The following is a 21793-nucleotide window of genomic DNA, read 5'->3' on the forward strand; positions in this document are numbered from 1 at the left end:
GTCCTTGACATTTGGCAGTCAGCCCCTGGCCTCCTGAAATTTTAATGTAGTAGGATTTTTTGTTAGACATCTGCTGCATTGACTATCAGATTTCTGGAGAATTGATTATGTTCTGGAAAGGAAAAAGTACACCGAAGGTCCCTCAACTTGTCATCGGGATACAAAAACGTCCTCGAACCGTAAAACCAGATATGCGGGGTCCCTTAACTATACAAAACCGCTCACCCGAGGTACTTCGATGGTTTTGACCCCGATTTTGGCCAATGTGGCGGCTGAGTCAGCGTGGGACCCACGTGGGCCCCATATGTCAGCGTGCCACGTCAAGTGCCCTTTCCCCTCTTCTCTCTCTTCCTCCCCTCTCTCTCACTCTCTCTTCTCTCACAGGCCGACCGACGGGTAGGGAGCAGATGACCGGGCGGCAAGCGGGGCTAAGCGGCGCCGGCGGAGGCGGCGTGCGAGCGCGCGGCGGCCGGCGAAGCGGAGTGGAGCGGAGGCACAGAGCAGCGGTGGCAGCAAGCGGGCGAGCGCGCGTGATGTGACCATGCCTACTACAGATAGAACCATTGCTCACATCATACATCAAATGGAAGTCATCAAGATCCCACACAACTTCGGAAATCCAATTCGGCCACCTGCAATAGAGCTGGCTTCAAACGGGCGCCAAATTTGCATATGAGCTCCATTTCAATCATATGAGTACTCGTTGGAAAGATCTTGTTGTCTACTTTCAGATATGTCCAGCCTCACCTTAAGATCCGAACCGAGCTGCTCAGAATGACCAAAATAGTTTTCGCATCTGAAACTCGGGCTTGGGCGTTTGTATCTTTACAGCCCATTAGGGGTCCACAAAACCTAGGGTTTGCTCCCACCTCCTCTCCTGGTCATTCCTCCACCTATATAAACTCCTAGCAACCCCCATTTTGCAGTTTGGGTTTTTGTTTAGATGTAAGTTTAGCTGCAGCTACTTCCATGTACTCACGTGTGTCGGCTAGACCACCTAGATACTTGTATTCAGAACTCCATTTTGGTTTGTTTCAGTTTCATCATCTGACAAGTGCCGTGAGCTGTTTCCTTGTCAATTTGTTCTTGCTTGTTCTTCGATTGCTTGTAGGTTCAAGGTTGTTCTTGTCACGGCAAGAACAGCAACAACGTGGAGTCGGTGTACCGGTTGCTAAGGCGCAGCACCCCTGTGGTAGTTGTAGTCGGACCGCTAACGTCGTGTCCTCCCCCAAATCGAAGTTTATCCACCTCTCATCGAAAGATCGGGAACCCCCGTTGCTGCATCAAGTGGTATCAGAGCTCAAGTTGCTCGGTGAGAGATTTTATCACTCCTTTGTTTTTACCTACAGCCCATAAAAACCACAAAAATAGGTCAAATCCGAAAAACCACCAAAACAAGTTGAGCCTTTGCTGTTCTACTTCGTCTTTGCTTGCTGAGTTTTCGGTTGCATCGATTGGTTAAGTTGCTGGTTCTAGTAGTTTAGTCCTTTAGTGTTTCGGGTTCTACTCATGATTTCGTCACCACAAACACTTCCACCATCACTTCATTTATCTTCATCCCGCTGCCACCATCACCACCATATTTACCACGAAATCCACCTTCAACCCCACCAAATTTCGTCCACCACAACCAGCGGCACCCTCATCACCACATCAGCCACCCCCAAATGCATTTATTGCTGCCCCCACCAATAGCCAACCATTTTGCAACTTTGTGAAGTGAATCAGTCCTTCCCAAGAAAGCATTTAAGTGCTCTCACTTTTGACTTGTTGGCTGAACCAAGTAACTCCAACCAGCCCAACATTTCCTCCTTTGTGTTGACATGTTGGCTGAATGAAAAGAGAAGTTGATCCTGCTGTTTTGAGTAATTTCGAAATTCATTGGGAAAAATTTTCAGCTTTAAACTAGTTTACAAAAAAAAAAGAAGGAAGAAGAAAAAGGGAAAAAAATCAGAAGTGAAAAAAACAAGGAGAAGAAAAGAAAAAAAATAGAGAAGAAGTTGTTGCTATTTTTGTCCTTGTGTTCTTTTGGTGCAATTTTGAGTGGCTACGCTTGTGAGTAGGTTCGCGTCTCTAACAGGGTTTTACCTAGGACCAGCATAATACCATCGTTGAACGATTATTCAACTTGATTTGATTAATGTTGTTCTAGCTGTTCCTTGATATTATTTGCAGCCACCTATAGCTCCACAAGTTTTTATCTACTACATCACAGGGTTGTGCTTGTTGCTAGCATTGACACGACTAGCTATTGTTGTTGTTCCTGCTGTTTTGCCAAACACCACTTGCATAGTGTGGTAAGAACATGTAAGAACATGGTTGCAAAGGTTGGAGAATTTGAGATGGAGTTGGACATCACCTAGTCCATTATTTGATAGGCCATATTTTGTTGGGTATGTTTCTTGTTGGTTAGTAACCATGGCAGGGCTACGAAAAGGAATTGGAGTTAATCATGCTGAACATCAATATTTCCTCCTGCGAAAAGACATGATGAGTGCTCTACACGATGCATATAAGGTACCTGATTATAATCTTGCAAGAGTAGAATCTATTTTGCCATTCTTTGATGGTATGCTTGGTTCAGCCGCTTATGTTGATTGGGAGCTAGCAATAGACAAACAATTTGACAAACATGGTTTTTCTAGTGCTGAAATGATTAAGGCTGCTAGTAATAAGTTTACCGCTTCTGCTTCTTTTTGGTGGAATCATGTTGGAAACAAACCTGAAACTTAGGAGGAATGCAAGTTATTGATGAGGAAGAGATTTGTGTTTTCTTGTCATAGAAGGGCTCTCATTGAGAAATTAGAACATTTGAAACAAGGTGATAAAACTGTGCGGGAGTACTTTGATGAATTAAAATTTGTATCATATACAGTGGTTTAAACGAATACAATGGACAAACAATGAGTAGATTCTTGAAAGGGCTTAATTCAGATATTCAATTTAGGCTTGCTAATGTGACATATAATCATATAGCCCACTTGTTCATGCTTGCTTGCAATGTTGAGACTGAAATTTTGGAGGACAAGAGGAAGCAACATGCTACGCTTGTGCCTCCTGTTACTAACATTTTGCAGGGAGTTAAAGGCATTCAGCAAACAGAGGAAAATGACATGAATGAGATCCGAGACCCATCGCTCAAGAAGAAAGAGAAGATTGATGCACCTACTTTATCTAAAGAGTGTTTGAAAGGTAAATTAAATGGTGCTGAAATAAATCGAGGTGGTTGTTCTCAACGGTCTACTCTTCATGCTACCATTGAGCAACAATTAGTGGAATCAAGTCCTGAATTTCCTTTCTCACAAGTTAATTTGCTTGTTGGCAATTCTGATAAAGATGAGTTGTGTGATAACGCTTCACTTATATACATGCCACAACTTGTAAATGACCATGCTAATTCAGTTGTTGATTTTTCATGTACTGATTTTAAACATGTTGTTCACCTTGCTAGTGAGAATGAGGAACTTAAATTGATGTCTTCTTTAAATACTTTAGGCTATATTAAGTTTAATGATCCTTGTGAGCTCAGTGATTTAAAGGATAAATTATTTGCCAAAGATAATTTGCCACGTCCAGCTAATGCGAGTTTTCTCATTTTCGGCACATATAATGATAGAGAAATATATTTTGTGCATATAGTTTTCATATGTTTAGATATAGAACCTCCTGTAGTTGTGAAAGAAAATGGGAAGGTACAGGGTTGTAATTTGACCAATCACGTTATGTCCAGCATGTGTTGTTTTGATTCAAAGAAGCAGGTTGGCTATGAAGAAGGGGAGCGACCGAATCGCTCAATATTGTTTCCATCCACTACTACAACTATACCATGTGAGAACTTGGCCTACAAAGAAAGGAAACGATATGAGCAGCAAGAAAACATGGTATCAACATCCTTTGTTGTGTTACTTCACAACCAGGTATATCCGTCTCACTGGAGAATAATTCTATTTGCTAAAGAACTATTGATATTACATGACAAGAATTTGTTGCATTTGTTTTCATGTACACTCTTCTATGGGCAAGATCATGCACTACGTGAAGAGCACCATATGGCAAAACTGAGGACGGTTTTCTGTGAAAAAGGAGAGGATGATGTGACCATGCCTACTACAGATAGAACCATTGCTCACATCATACATCAAATGGAAGTCATCAAGATCCCACACAACTTCGGAAATCCAATTCGGCCACCTGCAATAGAGTTGGCTTCAAACGGGCGCCAAATTTGCATATGAGCTCCATTTCAACCATATGAGTACTCGTTGGAAAGATCTTGTTGTCTACTTTCAGATATGCCCAACCTCACCTTCAGATTCGAACCGAGCTGCTCAGAATGACCAAAATAGTTTTCGCATCTGAAACTTGGGCTTGTGCCTTTGTATCTTTACAGCCCATTAGGGGTCCATAAAACCTAGGGTTTGCTCCCACCTCCTCTCCTGGTCATTTCTCCACCTATATAAACTCCTAGCAGCCCCCATTTTGCAGTTTGGGTTTTTGTTTGGATGTAAGTTTAGCTGCAGCTACTTCATTGTACTCGCGTGTATCGGCTAGACCACCTGGATACTTGTATTCAGAACCCCATTTTGGTTTGTTTCAGTTTCATCATATGACAAGTGCCGTGATCTGTTTCCTTGTCAACTTGTTCTTGCTTGTTCTTCGATTGCTTGTAGGTTCAAGGTTGTTCTTGGCACGACAAGAACAGCAACAACGTGGAGTCGGTGTACCGGTTGCTAAGGCGCAGCATCAAATCAAAGTTTATCCACCTCTCATCGAAGATCGGGAACCCCGTTGCTGCTTCAGCGCGGCGGCCGGCGGATGTGGAGTGGTGCCGGGACGTCGTCGACAGGCGGTGACCGGCGGGGAGAAGGAGAAGCCGACGACACCTACGACTTCGCCTGCAGCCAAGCGTACGCGCGTGCAATCGGAAACGGCGCCGTCGTGTGACTCGAACTACCCGCGGCCGCAGGAGCAGGTGAGCAGCGGCAGCGGCCGTACGTCATTGAGGACTGCGCGGCGCGCTGCAGCTGCTTAGCAACGTCATGGTCGTCCACGCCGTACCGACGTCTTTCACCCACGAAGACGACCGCACCGACGACGACATTGACTCGCACTGGATCGTCATGGCATTCTCAGGGAGTTTGGCTCTCAGGATCGATCCGTCAGGAAGAACCAGCTTCTTCAGCAGATTGAAGTCATGGTTCCCAGGCTTGTCACTGCAACATCACACATATATATGCACACATGAACATCTAACTTAGCATCAAGAACTCACTGCACTACAAAGCAGAGAATTTTATTTATGTATGTTGAAGAATACACATTCTGGTTATACCTGACATATATGGCACAGCCGCTGACTGCTCTTGCTGCAGCATGGTATTCAGCCATCGGATGAACGCTCTGTCAACCAAAAGAAATTCAGATTATCAGCTTAGACATCACATAATCCATGGTAGCAAAGGAATGTAGTGATGATTCTCAAATGGAACATGTCCCAGTCTGGCTGCATAAATTCTCCAAGAAATACAGTATTATATGCAACAGATGCAATATGTATAGTATGTGAGGCATGTTCTCTGGGTCAGAAATCATTAGAAGCTCTCACAACTGCACTCCTCTTAGAACTGCATCATCATCAGCAGAAGCATGTAAACAACCAAAACCACCATTCCATGGCCAGCACCCAGTGTCTCAAGAATGTTCTGAACATCTACTTTCACTCCATCGATCCCAGCTGATGCAAGGTAGGCGTGTAGCTCGTCGTAGAAGCTGAACACTCTGTCAGGGTTCACAAGGCCAAGGCCATTGGTGGTTATGCTGTTCAGAGCATCACATGGCTCGTTCTTCTGAACTCCGGTTGATGAAACCGGGTGCTGCATCTTCGATTCGTAGTGCTCCATTCCATCAGCACCAGGCCTTACACCACCCCAGTATACGGTAATCGCATGCCTCACATAAACACACCTGAAATTTTTGACACAAAATTTTTTGTGACGAAGATGAATTTGGTTGAAAATTGACAGGCATAAACTCAATAAAAGGAGGAGCTATTAGAAGAGAACATCATACTTCAGCTCATGTTTGTTCTTAATTTCAATGACAAGGTGTGCAAGGCCATTTGCTGGATTCTCTTCCCTTTGACCTTTCCTCCTGTTTAGCTGAAATTTGTGGTTCTCCTTTATGTGAGTCAACGCTCGGCTTGTAGGCGGCGCGCCTCCGCCGACTGTTGAGCCTCCTTCGCCGCTGTCGTCGGGCACGCCGCACGCTGGCCACCATCTCCTGGCCCCGCCCGCCTGCACGCCGCACGCTGGCCACCACATCTGTCGCCACTGAGACCACCACTATGGCGACAACAACGACCACCATGGCGACGCCGACGACCACTGGGAGAAGCGGGGCACGCCGACGCCGACGACCACTGGGAGAAGCGGGGCACGCCGACGCCGACGACCACCATGCCCACCGCCATCACGCCGCCACCTCCAGCGCCTCCGCCACCGCCACTTACTAGCCGCCGCTCCCCATCCATCGGCCCCCGCGCGTGCGCCCGCCTGCCGCCAGAGAGAGAGAGGGGACGAAGGGAAAGAGAGAGATGGTGATGACGTGGCGTGCTGACATGTGGGGTTCACGTGGGTCCCACGCTGACTCAGCCGCCACGTAGACCAAAACCGGGATCAAAACCACCAAAGGACTTCGGGTGACCGGTTTTGTATAGTTAAGGGACCCTGCATAACTGGTTTTACGGTTTGAGGACGTTTTTATGTCCCGATGACAAGTTGAGGGACCTTCGGTGTACTTTTTCCTTCTGGAAAGGACAAAAGCATCGAATTTTTTTTGTTTTTAGATTTTTTTTAATATTTACAGAAATAATCTATCGGCGAGAAAAATTGCAAAAATAGACCCTGCCGCTCCAATGGTGGGCGGCAAGCTGACGTGGCAAACGGGGGAGGAACAGGCGGTGACGGAGGGTGGTTTTTTTTGCATGAAAACCCTTGCCGCCCTCTGGTGGGGCGGCAAGGGGTCCGAATGCAAAAGAGCCGCAGGGGGCCGGCTATTTTGCAGGCGGCCCCTTGCCGCCCTCTGGCCGGGCGGCAGGCCTCGCTGCCTATAAAAGGCCTGCCGTCCAGCCCCCAACCCTCATTCCTCACCCCTCTCAAATCCAATGAAAAAAAAAAGAAGAGAGGGGAGGAGAAGAGAAGAAGGGGCGAAGCCCTGCCGGATTCAGACGCCGATTTAAGGTAATATTCATAGATCCTATATGTGACTATTGAGTTAAATAGTGTGTATTTTTAAAAAATTTGTTTGAATAAATGCATTATATTTTTAGGGTTTTAGTTGTACTAATCTAGAAGTGCGTATTGTAGATATCGGTAACTACGTAGATCTGCTAGTTTGGAATCAATACTTTACCGTTGCATTGGCTTACACAAGAAGATATTACGTTGTAGATGTTTATTGCATGAAAGAGTAATATGATCTAGTTAATTCGTTGACAGATATGTCGAACAAATAAATATTCCAAGTTTACCATGGACCAGGAAACGTCCGTTACGGGCCAACTGGGGTAGATCTGTCAGATTTTATTGTATCAGAAAGGGGAATTGATAGACCGGCTGAGAGGGGTGTACCTTCTATAAAAGAATGGTTAATGAGGGGCTTGAGAGTTGATCCACAGACAAGTGACATAATAATCAATGTTATAGTAAGTCGGGCAACTGAGGGTTTTTATTGGGAACTAATGCCAGTTCAAAACTCTCAACTGTGGAGATGGTATGTGGAAAATACAATGCAACGCGGGTGGCCTCTAGCTTTGGTTCCGTTTGTGCACCCGAAGGATCCAGGTGTGCAGATGAACATGGATGATGGCGAGAGACCAAGTGCTAAGTAAATGAGACTTCTGTGGAGGAGGTCAACGCAGGAGAGGACGGGGGCGTAGTAGCTCCAGTGGGCATTCAACCAGGTGGAGTGGCCAACGAGGGGGAGACTGTCGCAGCCATTGTGGATGAAATGGAGAGGGAGGATTCTGACAACGAGCGTGTAGAGGAAGGTGATTCATCAGATGAGGAAACGGATATTAATCCAGCAGAATGGGCTAGTCAGGATTTTTCTAGGTTGATTGTCTCTGAAGAGGATAGTGTGAGATGGGAGTACAAAGAAAATGAGGTTATTCAGGAAGCGATTTATAGTAGAGCAGAAGATATGAAGGAGGCGGTAAAACATTTTGCAGTGTCACTTCATAGAGAGTTTTGGGTTGCCAAGTCCAACCGGTCGCAATATGAAGTTCGGTGTGTTAAGGAAAAAGATGGTTGTCCCTGGAGAGTGCACGCGTATAAGGGGAAATGGAAGGATTATTGGACAGTGTCAGTCGTTACCAAGCATACATGTTTTCTACCTGGTGTTCAGAAATACCACAGGAACATTACATGTGCATTTGTTGCATCTGAGATGTATGCGCATGTCATCGATAATCTCACATATGAACCAAGGTCAATAATCCGACACATCGAGGAGACATACAAGTATACTATTAGCTATGCCAAGGCCTGGAGGGCCAAACAGAAAATAATAGAGATGAGATTTGGAACTTACGAAGCCTCGTATGACAATTTGCCACGCCTGCTTGGTGTTATCGAGGAAAGAAACCCTGGGAGCTCTTACGAAGTGAAAAAATTCCCATCAATTGAACATCCTGGCAAGAGTGTGCTGCAAAGGGTGTTCTTAGCTCTACATGCATGCAAGATGGCATTCGTGAACTGTCGTCCTGTTCTCTGCATTGATGGGACATTCTTGACAGGAAAGTATCGGGGCTAGATATTGACAGCAATAGGGGTAGATGGGAACAATCAGGTATTGCCCTTGGCATTTGCTTTTGTTGAGAGTGAGAATACCGACAGCTGGTACTGTTTCCTGAAATTGGTTAAAACAAAAGTTGTTGGTATGAGGCCAAATGTGTGCCTGATACATGATAGGCACGCTGGCATTCTGTGAGCGATAGAAGAGTTGCAGTTTGGGAGCATGGAACGAGGATACCCTGGTGTTTGGGACGATGTACAGAGTAGGTGGTGCATGCGTCATATGGGAGCTAATTTCTTCAAGCAATTCAAGAACAAGGAGCTCATGAACATGTTCAAGAGGCTGTGCAATCAGAACCAGGAGAAAAAATTCAATGAGCTTTGGAAGAGATTAGATGAGTTGACAGCCAAATGCAGTGATCGGCGTGCAGCGGCTCCATCGACCGCCATTGCTGACCCTCCTCAAGCTCTTGGGCCTCTCCCAACGGATAGTCCAATTTTGGTTAGAAGAACTGGATTGGAGATTCGGAAATTTTCTCAGTGGATTCTGCATGAACCAAAAGAGAAATGGGCCAAGGCGTATGACACAGGTGGTGCTAGATATGGAATAATGACAACAAATTTGGCAGAAGTTTACAACTGGGTGATGCGCGGTGTCCGTGGACAGCCACTAGTTGGCATAGTGGAGTTCATTTTACATGGGACATGCAGGTATTTTAGGGATCGGTTCCAGGCAGTTCTTCCCTCTATGCCGAACAACAACATTTTGTTTGGAACTTTCATGCAGAAAAAGCTAGAGGAGTTGCGTAAAAAGGCCATAAAACATCGAGCTCTAGTGCAAGGTACCCAACAACATAGGTTTGAGATACTATGTCAAGATAAGGCAGGCAGGGGTATCTACCGCAAGAGAGTGAAGCAGGAGTGTGTTCTCAAAGCCGACGGCACATGTCATTGCTCTTGTTCAAAGCCGAAGCTGCTCCACAGGCCATGCACCCATGTCATTGCTGCCGCAGCGGAGTGTGGCATACCAGATGCAGTATATGTGTCACAGTACTTCAGTAAGCAAGCAATATATCATACATGGAGCGGCGAGATTTATGGGTTCGGCATAGCTAGGGAGTTCACAGAGACTAACGATGAAGTACTCAATATTCCTGACCCATCGAAGCTCCAAGGCAAGGCTGGAAGGAGGAGGACTCGTCGCATCCGCAATGATATGGACGAGTCGGAGGCTGGCAGGGTGAAGCGTTGCAGCAAATGCGATGAACGTGGGCACACCTACAAGCATTATCCTAAAGACAAGGAGAAACCAAGTGCGGCGGAGGCAGGACTATCAGGATCAGCAGCAGATAGAGCTCGCCCTACGGGTAAAGGCATTACCTCCACTCGACCACGTCCTAGGCGTCGTCGTGCCACGTCTGGCTACGTGGTGTAGTTCTTATGTTCTATGTTGGCATGTGGGTTTGCTTGTAATTTGTTTCGAACTTATCGATGTGTTTATGTTTCGTCGTGTAATGTCAGACTTCGGCATGTCATGTCTTTAGGTCTCGTGATGTAACGTCAGACTAAGGCACCTAGTGTCTTTAGATATGCTAATGTATGTCGGACTTCGACATGTAATGTTATGTTATGTTATGATATGTTATATTATCGAACTCTACATAAATGTTAAATTGCACGTCATCGTTATGTACCATTAGTAACGTTTGCTTTATTTAAATAGCCTGTACTCTTGTTGTACATAATTATTCTCATGATTTTATTACTATTTCATAATTTTGCGAGTCATCTTTTGTTTTACATTACTACTTTTTGAATTGTTCTAACACGAAACACTATATTTTTCAGAGATGGCACGTCAGGATACACCTCAGCTGTTGGACCCGGCGATAGATCACCGACACCGGTCTCACCTTACTGCGGTGCAGGGGGCTCAGCTTGGGACGTTCCGGGCACGGACGTGCGGTGAGCTACTCACGGTTCACGACTCCTTTGTCGAGAGGTACGAACAGTGTATTACTATAAATTAGTTGCGCTATAATATTTTTTATAATGACATATTAATTTCTTATTGCAGGCTGCGTGAGGCCGGCTTCCTACCGATGTGTCGGCTGGTGGAGGCTGCCGCCGGCCACGCGGACCCGGCCAGACGATGGACTGTGGACAGGTCCCTCCTAGCAGCTTTGGTCGACCGATGGAGGCCAGAGACGCACACTTTTCACATGTCGTGCGGTGAGGTAGCCCCTACCCTACAGGACGTATCGTACTTGTTGGGGCTACCGCTCACGGGAGACGCTGTTGGGCCAGTGACCACGGCTGTGGACTGGCAGGACGATCTGACGGCACGTTTCGCACTAGTACAGCGCGCACCGCACCTCCCGCTCGAGCCGTTGGCACACCACCGCAACACCGGACCTACGAAGAGGTGGCTGCTTCAGTTCACCGTGAGTGTTTTTGTACCGAAATGACAAGCGTACTACATATTTATTCCACATGTTAAGGTTCCTAACATTTTAACGAACGCTTGCAGGTCGATCGGCTACAGGCGGAGGCCAACGAGTACTCCTACAGCCGCTGTTTGGAGGCGTACTTGCTCTGGCTTTTCGGCTGGGTGATGTTCTGTGGCGGTCACGGGCACGCGGTCGATAAGGGACTCGTGCACTACGCCAGGAGCATCGCCGACGCCGCGGTAGGCGAGGTGCCTCAGTGGAGCTGGGGTTCCGCGTTGTTGGCGGCTCTGTACCGTGGACTTTGTGAGGCTTGCATGAAGACGGATCCCAGCGCGACCATTGGTGGGTGCCCTCTCTTTCTTTCTATCTGGGCAGCTGAGAGAATTGCGATCGGCCGCCCGGAGGTGGACCAGCACGCGTACGAGGAGTCACTGTACGAGGAGCGACCAGAGGTCGACTACCCTACGATGGGTACTCTGTGGTGTCGTCGTCAGGTACGTTGCATCGATCTTCTCGTATTGTTAAGTTAATTGCTCAGTTCATTATACATCAAATCGATCGTCTCGTATTGCAGCGCCGATGGGCTCACGTCCAGGTTAGGCGGTCGTATCCTGAGTTTGTTATGGAGTTCGACCGCCTTCTGCCGACTGACGTCGTGTGGGATCCCTACAGTGCCGCGGCTACCCAGGCTCGTGTGCCATTGGGTCTGTCCACACTCTGCACCAGGGACCAGGCGTACTGGATGACTATGGTTCCGATGGTCTTCGACATCTGCATTGAGCCTCACTCCCCTTTCCGCGTGATGCGGCAGTTCGGCTTCCGTCAGCCCTTTCCAGTACCTTTTCCGACGACCGTCCCAGCTGCTGTTCACCGGTAAGATCTTTCACTACGCTTTCCGTTATTGCATTAAAATCTACCTGTTCACAATAATTTATAACATCTCTCGATTCACACTAATATTACACATTAATTCGCAGGTACTCGCGCAAGGGTCAGCAGTTAGCTGGCGACTGACCCACCAAGTTGGCGACTTTTGTTGAGGACTGGTTGCTCGCAACCGAGCAGGTCGTGGACCACGAGGGAGAGCCGCACACTGAGGAGGCGTACCAGGCCTACCTACGCTGGTACTAGCCACGCACCCGTACTAGGGTCACCTTCGCTCCCTTGGAGGAGCAGCCCCACGTTGCGAGCAGTAGAGACCTCTACGCCAGGCACCGCGACTAGGACTTCGCTCGTTGTGTGAGTACCCTGCATCGCACCATTCCTTTATGTTTTCATGTCTTTCTCATCGTCAAATTTTACGAATATGTATGAACAAATTAACCATGCAGGCCGACAACATCAACCGGGTCGTCGTTGACGGTTCAACGACGATCCAACGTTTAGGCGCGGGGATTCCGGTACCCGTAGAGGAGCACCTGACGACGTACACGCGGATGGTGGAGTCGATGCACTCGATTCTCCGAGTGCTCACCTGTCGTGCAGACGACGTTGCTCGGGCAGACGCAGCTGTACAGCAACCACCCGTACCGACTGGTCCCCGTCCAGCTGCGCACGTTCCTAGGCCGACTCCCCCTCCGCACGGAGGTAAGTATTTTTAAGGATTTTTCTGTACATGCCTCGCACATATATGTGAGCCGTTTCACTTGCCGATTGATTCAGGGTTTCGTGCACCGTTCAGCACCCCGCCTTCCTCGGCTAGGCCTTCTGGTGTGCCCCCCACAGGTACTTAAAAAAACAATATTACTTCGACAATCAATTTACATGCATTTTATGTCTTAGCTTACAAGGTCCCATTGTCGATGTGTAGGTTTCGCCCAGTTCGCTATGACGCAGGCCGCCCACTTCTCCCAGGCTACAGGGTCAGCGTCTCAGGCAGCTGCGTCGACCTCACACTCAGCGCAGTTCTGCCAGTACACCGGGACTTCGTCACAGGCAGCCGGCACGTCGAGTCAGGGTCCACCACTGGACCATGCTGGGACCTCGTCGGACCGCTTGCTGCCTTCCACTGTGCTCTTCGACATCACTGACTTTAACTTCGCTTCAGGCTCGGCAGAGAACGTCATCGGCCCCTCACAGCTGGGAGGCGCACCGCTGATGCAGACGCAGGACCAGGCACAGGCCACTCCTCCGCGTGACACTCGTGCTACCCGTGCTGTGCCACCGGATCGTTTCACCTACTCCCAGGACCACGTGCGAGCATAGGCCCGGAGGACCAAGCGTGGTCGCGGCGTGGGGCAGGGCCAGTAGAGCAGTCTTCTCTTTGTTTATTTGCTTCACTTTCCAGTTCTGTATGCTTGTGTAATGACTACGTTGTTTTTATATGTGCACGATATCTTTCGGCGCATGCACGACTACTTTCTGCCGCACCGATGCAGCCTCCTTTATTCGCATGTGATACGAGTATTTGCCCGCCATTTGCCGCATACGACCAATGTAACTTTCGGCGCCGATCAGGCATGCAACTTTCGGCGCCAATCAGGCGTACCCACCATGCCCTACCACGTTCACATGTCAAGGATATCACTCGATTTTTTGCGCCTATATAAGTCGCCTTAACGAGTGAGGCCTCACAATCTTTCAGAACTCAGTCACATTCAGCACTCTCTTCCCCACTTGCTTCATTACAAATCCTACCGGCTTTCGTCAATAGCTAGACGCCGGGGTGTTGAGGATCCAAACTGGCGCAGCGATCCTTGTGTATACCTACTACCACCTTGGTGCCAGCGTCCTCTCTGCCTATGCGGTGATCGATGCCAACTAATGGCTTCGAGGAATCCTGATATTCGAGGAAGGCGCTTTTTTAGGTGCCCTAACTATGACCGTGAGGTATTTTATTATCTGCATATGCTTATTCATTCCGTATGGGCAATCGCTTTATTCTTCGTAACACTACTCTATTCGGCAGACCCGCACTACGGCTTGCGCATACATCGAGTGGGTCGATACAGAAAATCCCGTTCTCGACCTAACCACTTGTTTACAAGAAGGTCGCTGGTATTTCGCATCCGAAAGTACTGAGCAATACTTACAGAGAAAAGCGGCTTATGAATGACAATGTCGTGAACAACAGAGCGACTGGCGGGTGCTAACTACGGCACTCCCTCCATGGGAAGCCCGTCCAAGATGCAGGTGTGGTGATCGTTGTCAGGTTCTTCGTTCCATAAATCCTACAACATTGGGTCGAAGGTTCTTTGTTTGTCCAAATATTCTTGACGACGATTTCATGGTAAGAATATTTTGATTATATGAATCCTTATTTTCTCACAACATTTACTAACTTTGCTCGCTTTACATCTATTCTTTCCTCCCAGGAACCACCAAGGAGATGTCAATACAGAGAATGGATAGACACCAGAAGGGTTCTAACTCCAACTTGCCGTGTTGTGCAGCTTGAACTACCAGAGCAATACAGGGTTACTAAAGCGCGGTTTGAGAGAGGAGAGGGATCCTCACGTAGGGGTTAGCTATTATCGGACAACTTGGCATATTGAAATTTCTACTGTCATGCTTCCTTGTCCCATTACTACATCGTCGTTGTGTTCAACTATTGCACTACCTCCCTCCTAGTTCGAATCTAATATCATCTATGTAACCGCAATGGAAATAGTTACATCATGTTCAAATTGTACTACTATTTCTTCATGTTACATAATTCTCCTTGTTTAAGTCCATATAATGTTTCTACGACCGAGACTGCGATAGGCCTATATTAATTATCCGAGTACTAATACGTCGAATAAGGTACAAAATAATACCTCACTTAACATATGAAATTGCGCAACAACCAACTTCAATACATTTTTATAACAATATTAACAAGTTTTACCAACAAATACTTCTTTATTTATTATTAACATTACATAGAAAAATCTTTTAGCCGTATTTTTTACATCTGGGTCCCTTGCCGCCCTCTATTGGGGCGGCAAGGGACCCAGATGCAAAAAGTACGGCCGCAAGCTCTGAGGGGGCGGCCAAAATTGCAATTAGCCCCTTGCCGCCCTCTGTATGGGCGGCAAGGGCCTAATCGCAATTTTGGCCGACGGCGGCAGACGGCGCGGTCGACCCACCGTCTGCCACGTCAGCTTGCCGCCCCAATGGTGGGCGGCAGGGTCTATTTTTGCAATTTTGTTCGCCGATAGATTATTTCTGTAAATATTAAAAAAAATCTAAAAACGAAAAAAATTCCAAAAGCATCTTAGGCTGTGGATCATGCGAGTCAGTGAGCCTTTTGTACTGGACAGAACAAAATATCCTAGGCTGTGGGCTTTTATTTTTAGAGGACAAAATATCATGGGCTTTTCTTGTCTCCATCCAAAACGAGCTGCTGGCCCTGGGCCAACAAAACCCACATGACAATGCAACAAATTGCCCCACACGCGGCGCGGGAGTTTTTTCGCGTACGGACAGCATGAAAGACACCCCGATCGAACGATCAGAAGAAAAACGGCTGAAAATGCAAAAAATTTCATCTGTTTGCCACATAGATAGTCCCTTAGAAGAAAAACGGCTGAAAATGCAAAAAAATTCATCTGTTCGCCACATAGATAGTCCCTTTAGATGAAGCAAACTCCAGTAGCCTCACAGAATTATGATATTTAATGTTTTAGATTAAAATATTGATACACTCACAGTACAATAAATATCCCTAAAATTTTGTATAAAAAATAATTGACATAAAGCACAATATAATTTATGAATTTTGTAGTAAATCAATTTTAGCTCCGAATTAGCTGAACTAAAATTTGTTAGAATCACCAAATTCTTAAGTTTATTTATATGAATTGAGTTCTAGACCAACTAGTATAATGCAATCACTTTTCAGTAATTATAAATAGTCGTAACTAATATGGGAACTTCTAAAATTGATAGGAAATTGGTTCCATCTCCAAATTAGTTGATTCCAGTTTTTTTATATTCATAATCTCATGTTCATCTCATACTGTAATGAAAATGCTTCTAAAATTTTGAATAACGAATAAATACCACAATGTGACACATAGTTTATAATTAAATTTCATAATAAATTCATTCTAGTTCTAAAAATAGTGAAATCAGCTTTGATGGACTCAGAGAATCATTTCTTCTACTACTGTGACCTAATACTTGACAGAATCTGGACATAAATTGCATCTAGGATTAATTAAAGCATAATTTATGTAGGTTTAGTATAGAACTTATAATCTTCATATCTCCCAAAATACAAGTGATAAAATAGAAATTCTTCCATCATAAATCATGCTTAATCAGTACCTAATCACAGTAGAGAATTCATGCATATTAGAGTCATTTTGGATTTTTTTGCTTGAATTGGTGTTTTTACCTTTACCGTTATTTCGTATAGTGATCGAATCCGCTTTCGGTGAGGAGTTTGATTTTGTTGTTGACCATGGTGGATTTCTAACTAAAGGCAAGTGGCCTTTTTCTTGGGCAAACATTTCTATTGCAAAATTGCATGCGTTAGATAGTTATGTTTGGAAAATATTATTGTGTATTTGAAAGTGGTACAATGGTAGCTATAGACTAATTGCTGCATAATCCACCTTGAGACTTGTTATCCTAGAGTTGTTTAGAGTATTCTCCATGTGCTTAAAAGGGCTTATAGTTGCTAAATAAGATGTCATATGCTTTGCCATGCCTAGTAATATGCTAATAAACATTGTGATCACTTTATACATTTGAAAATGGGAAATTTTTAACATCTGGACAGAGGTGAAGCCTTTGGTTATTGTTGAACTAAAATGGAGTAAAAACTTGATTCTAGACTTGGGGGGCGAATGGTATACATATGGTAGTAGTTGTGCACCAATAAGGGGAGTATTCGCCTGAGTCGATTAAGGACCGAACTCTATGTTACCAACTAAGTATGCAGTACTACCACATATGTTAGTATGGGATGACCTTAGCTTAATAAGTTGTAGTAGACATAGCAGTCATGGTTTGTGGAGCTATCTTTAGGAACTACCCATGGGTGTATGTTTGTTTGTAGGATGATTAATTCCATATGCTGTGAGGGGACGGATGTTCCGCCTCACAGCATGGGCGTCTAACTCTGTCCAATACAATGATAACGTGCCTCATGGGGGAACAGTTCTGTTCGTCACCACGACATTAGGTTAAGGCGTGGGCTTGCCACCTAACGGCTTTAGGACTTAAGCCTAGGGTGGATTCACACATCATTCTCATGCAAGGTTAAACAATAAGCAATGTAACGGCCATGTTATGACCTCTAGACCATAGTCAACCTGAAGAGTGTGGTGGAGCCTTGCAAACTCAAAACAAACTAGAGATCTCATATCATGTGGATTTGTACGAACTCTACAGAGAAAAAACTAACCGGTTAGTCGTGCTCACGGTTGTTGACGGTCGTTAGCAAGTTTCGACCGTCATTATTACCAAAATAGAGGAGAACTAGTTATGCTTGCAATGCATATACATGTTAGAATACTAATATTCCACTAGTATTAGGTTCACTAACCTTTTGCAGAGAATAACCATAAAGTGGAGGAGAATCGACATCAAATCAGACGATAAATCAATCGGACAATGTCGAAAACCAGACTTATGTATGAATGGGCCAAAAACTCAGAATTGACACGATGAATTGGGCCAAAATTCACAAGTCTACGAAGTAAAGCAGCGGAGGAGGCCACCAGCCGAAATGTGGGCTGGTTGGGCTGGACCCTGGTTCGGTCGAACCTCCCGTGGTGCCGATGGATGCAGGGTTTGGATGGACGGCTGGGATTGATCCCCAATGACGGTTGGAGGGTATTACCGACCATTTCAACCGTCACAACCATCATTACCTGCCTATAAAAGGAGCCCCTCTTCTCACTGCACTCACACACCTCACGCAAGAGCTCTCTCATATTCTCTAAAGTTAGTTTAGTGTTCTTAAGCTAGTGGAATAGGAATAGAGTAGAAATCAGGAGTCCGGAAGTCTTCGGAAGAGTTCGGGTATGGCTCTAGTAGCTTTCCTTTCCTCTTTTGTAAGCTTTGTACTTTATTTAGAATACTCTTCTTTATATATTTATGGTATTGAAATACTTTCCGAGTATATGAATGCCAACTTTACATTATGTTCATGTTATATTGATTACTCCACACTGCTAGCCTATCTGGGAGATGCTTTGGTGCGGTATAATGTTTGCTCATGCAATTACTCTATGTCATGACGATAATATTAGAGTAGTATCTGTTAGTTTAGGCGTGGTGTCTAGATTACGAGATATCATTATTTGGGGTTATATGTTGCGGATGAGAGGTAGGCCGCTGATGGTGACAGCTCAGTACAGGTATTCCTCCATGCGTGTATGTAGTCCTAAGTTAATTTCCTGGGAAGGATACTCCTCCATATTTAGCCCGGGTTGTATGGTCATGACGGGCTGTTGTAAGGAACTCGGCAGTCAGGGGTGGCTTCTCGAAGTACCAGGAGGGCATTGGATAGAGGGTATTAGCTAGTATATCAGATAATTAGGATGTATGTATACTATGTATACTAGAAATATATGAATAGATTCTCTTTCTCTTTTCTTTCCACTTAGCTTAGATATTTTAGTATGAGAATGAGTAGCTTACTAGTTGTGTGTCACTCTACCCTTGGATTATCTTAACCCCTACTTAGACTATGATATTTACAAGTAACATATACATTATTAGACATGTTCTCTCTACCATGATCTTCCCACGGGATTAAATAAATACAATACCATTGGAATACTCTCGGGTAAAATGCTACAATGGTATATCCGTGCGCTTGCGGATGAACTCTGTAACCATAATATATCAGGAGTATTCTTGCGCCATTGCTGGGAATTATATTTCTAGTAATGTCGTTAAGAAATACCAACAATTGTCATGAGCGACTTGGGTAATTAGCATGAGTATAATTTTATGCTTTCCAAAATACTTCATAGAAAATGGTTGGGAATGGAAGCTTGATGATGATTTGGATTTATGATGATGACTTGTTACCATGGAAGGTGCGAGTATAATTTTTTATGATTTATGATGAAGTTAATGAGAAGAAAATTATGATTATGTTGCTACAATTAATTATGACAATCACCATGCTTTATGTTACATACATGTTCTTCAAATGCTTAACAAATTTACCGTTTGTGAAATATTGTGAAACGACTTAGCTTTGTGCAAATTAACCTACAAATAGCCTTTCTTTGATATTTAGAGCTTGCATGTACGTAGGATCGTATTGCTTGTTAATGTACTAACACGTGTCTCTTTGTGGTATATTTAAATTGTTTTGTAGGATTAGTTGCGTGCCGTGGGTTTCGTTTTTCTTCTCCGAATGGTTCAGTAAGGTTCTACCCTTAGTTGTATTGCTTAAGGGTCTTGGGTAAATAAGCTTTCGTGCGAACCTCTATTTATTAACTGTGCTATAATTTTTATGAGATAGCACTATAAGTACAATATGTGTTACATTTGGTTGTCTTTATCAAGCAAACATCTATCTTTGCCCTGTCTGCATTTTAAATCTGCGTCCACCTACTACTGCTGACCAGGGCGACTTGTCAAATCTAATTCAGTACACAGCTTCACACACAGCATAGGGTAGCAGCTAGAGCATGTAGTTGGTACTTTGAGTGCAGTTTATATGAAGCAGAAGCTAGAACATGTAAAGACTGAGCCACAAAGTTCTATTCCGAGAAATACTCCAATAAAAGCTGGCCCAAAGTTTAGGTTTTCTCTGTTCTGTGTGGTTCCTACCGGATCAACTACAGTATGTTGTCAAGATGTTCGATCTGATGTCTTTTGCTAACATGCTTTTCCAAATCGACGTTGCCTTTCTATCTTGAACACCTCTAGAGCTGAACAATCTATAGGGATTTAGTTGAAAAACCATCTCTTGTTCCATATGCCATATAATTGCATCGCTCTCCTCATTTAGTCAATCTATCCCTTTAAATAAGTACATTGGTTCTTTATACCTCTCAACATCATATGCGACAAGGATGCACACAACCATTATATGACCATATGTACAGTACATGCAATTATTACAAGGTAAACGATAACACAAAACAAAAGGAAATATAACAAAACAAATTCTCAATGTAAATCTCACTATGTTATTTTTTTTAGAGAATGGTATTTTTTGCCCGGCTGTTAACAACCGAATTTGGTAGTATTCGTATCAGGAAAGGTGATTTGATCGAAGAAGAGTTGGAGGCGGAGATCGATTTCTGGAACAAAGCAAGAATGGGCTGGAGTCTGGATCGGCTACGGTTAGGATCGGCTACGGCTAGGATCGGCTAAGGTTGAGTTAAGCTAAATAAGCTGATATAGCTGATTTTAACAATACAACTTGTGCGCGACGTCAGGCTCAGGTTGATGTGCTTCAAGATGATTTCCACGCATGGATAGAGTCCTGGGAAGGCAATTGTATCTATTAATTAGGATTATTTATGTAAATTCCTTATAGATAAGTGTGGGCAAAAGTCTGCCGCAAAGCTTTGTGATATTTTAGAGTTTGTTAGGGATCACTACCAGGAGGGGAGCCTCTCCCGAGTGCAGCAAAATGGTACCGTGTGTTTCAAGCAGCACTCCGTAAGTTACCGGGTGTTTGGAAGGAGCACTAGGTAAGAAAATACGTTACCGTGTGTTAGCTCACTACACCAGGTAATCAAAAGGATTACGGAGTGTTCTGCAACGAAGCTACGGATTTCAGGGCGACATCGATCGAAACGGCGATTTTTTTTGCCGCGAACTTTATTTTGTCACGGCGGGAACGGAAACTTGAGGGCCCCATCCATCCAAATTCCGGTTTCCGTTGGCGCGAATTTTATTTGGTTGCGGCGGGATCAAATTAGAAGCGGAGGGAACGGCAAATATAGAGTTCTGTAACGACACGTAACGCTTGCCGCGTGTCCTCGTGCAGGGAACTCGGTAATCCCAACTGTTGAACGGAACAACAGGTCTTGGCCCACCTGTCGATCTTGAGCTGAAGATTTGCCACGTCCAGCCGTCCTTTGGTTACCTCCAGTGGAAAATTATAGAATAATTAAACTTTGAAATTTAGAAAACCGAAAAAACAACTTAGCTAGGATTAACTAATTATTACTCTCTCGTTTGACTTTTTTTTTCAGACTTCTTTAAATTTGATTAGATTTATATAAAAATATAATAGAATTTTCTAAAAACAAACGTATTATCAAAATATGCTGAATAATGAATTTAATGAAACTAATTTCATGTTGTAGATATTGCTAATATTTTTCTATAAATTTGATCAAACCTAAAGAAATTTGATTTTACGAAAAAATCAAACGACTTGTAATATGAAACAAAACAGAGGAAGTGATTGTGTTTACATTAAGGGGAGAAATTGTAGGACCCACATATCAGAAAAATTGTATCATAAAAATTTAAAGAAATTACCTATATGTAAAAGAAAAAAAAACAACCTACATTACACCTTTGCTTATTTCCCCCTAATCCGACGAGGACGATGGACCGAGACCAAGGTCGATGTCGGCGGCCTTCGCACTGCACATAAAGCATGCCTGCCATACCACTTGCCTAGATCTGGAC

At 44.6% G+C, this 21793-nt stretch overlaps 1 protein-coding gene and 1 pseudogene across 1 annotated transcript; one reads left to right on the top strand and one right to left on the bottom strand.

Moving 5' to 3' along the window:
• Positions 1 to 3720: 3720 nt before the first annotated feature.
• On the bottom strand, positions 3721 to 6320 carry LOC112936923 (probable galactinol--sucrose galactosyltransferase 1). The gene is given in 4 exon segments (XM_026021483.2): positions 3721 to 5213; positions 5333 to 5630; positions 5632 to 5964; positions 6070 to 6320. Coding segments are annotated over 3 exon segments (783 nt in total). The 3' UTR covers positions 3721 to 5213; positions 5333 to 5431.
• A 1687-nt stretch (positions 6321 to 8007) lies between these two features.
• Positions 8008 to 13272, top strand: LOC136354172 (protein MAIN-LIKE 1-like; annotated as a pseudogene).
• Positions 13273 to 21793: the final 8521 nt, after the last annotated feature.

Source organism: Oryza sativa, chromosome 11, assembly GCF_034140825.1.
Source record: "Oryza sativa Japonica Group chromosome 11, ASM3414082v1".
Taxonomy (NCBI): domain Eukaryota; kingdom Viridiplantae; phylum Streptophyta; class Magnoliopsida; order Poales; family Poaceae; genus Oryza; species Oryza sativa.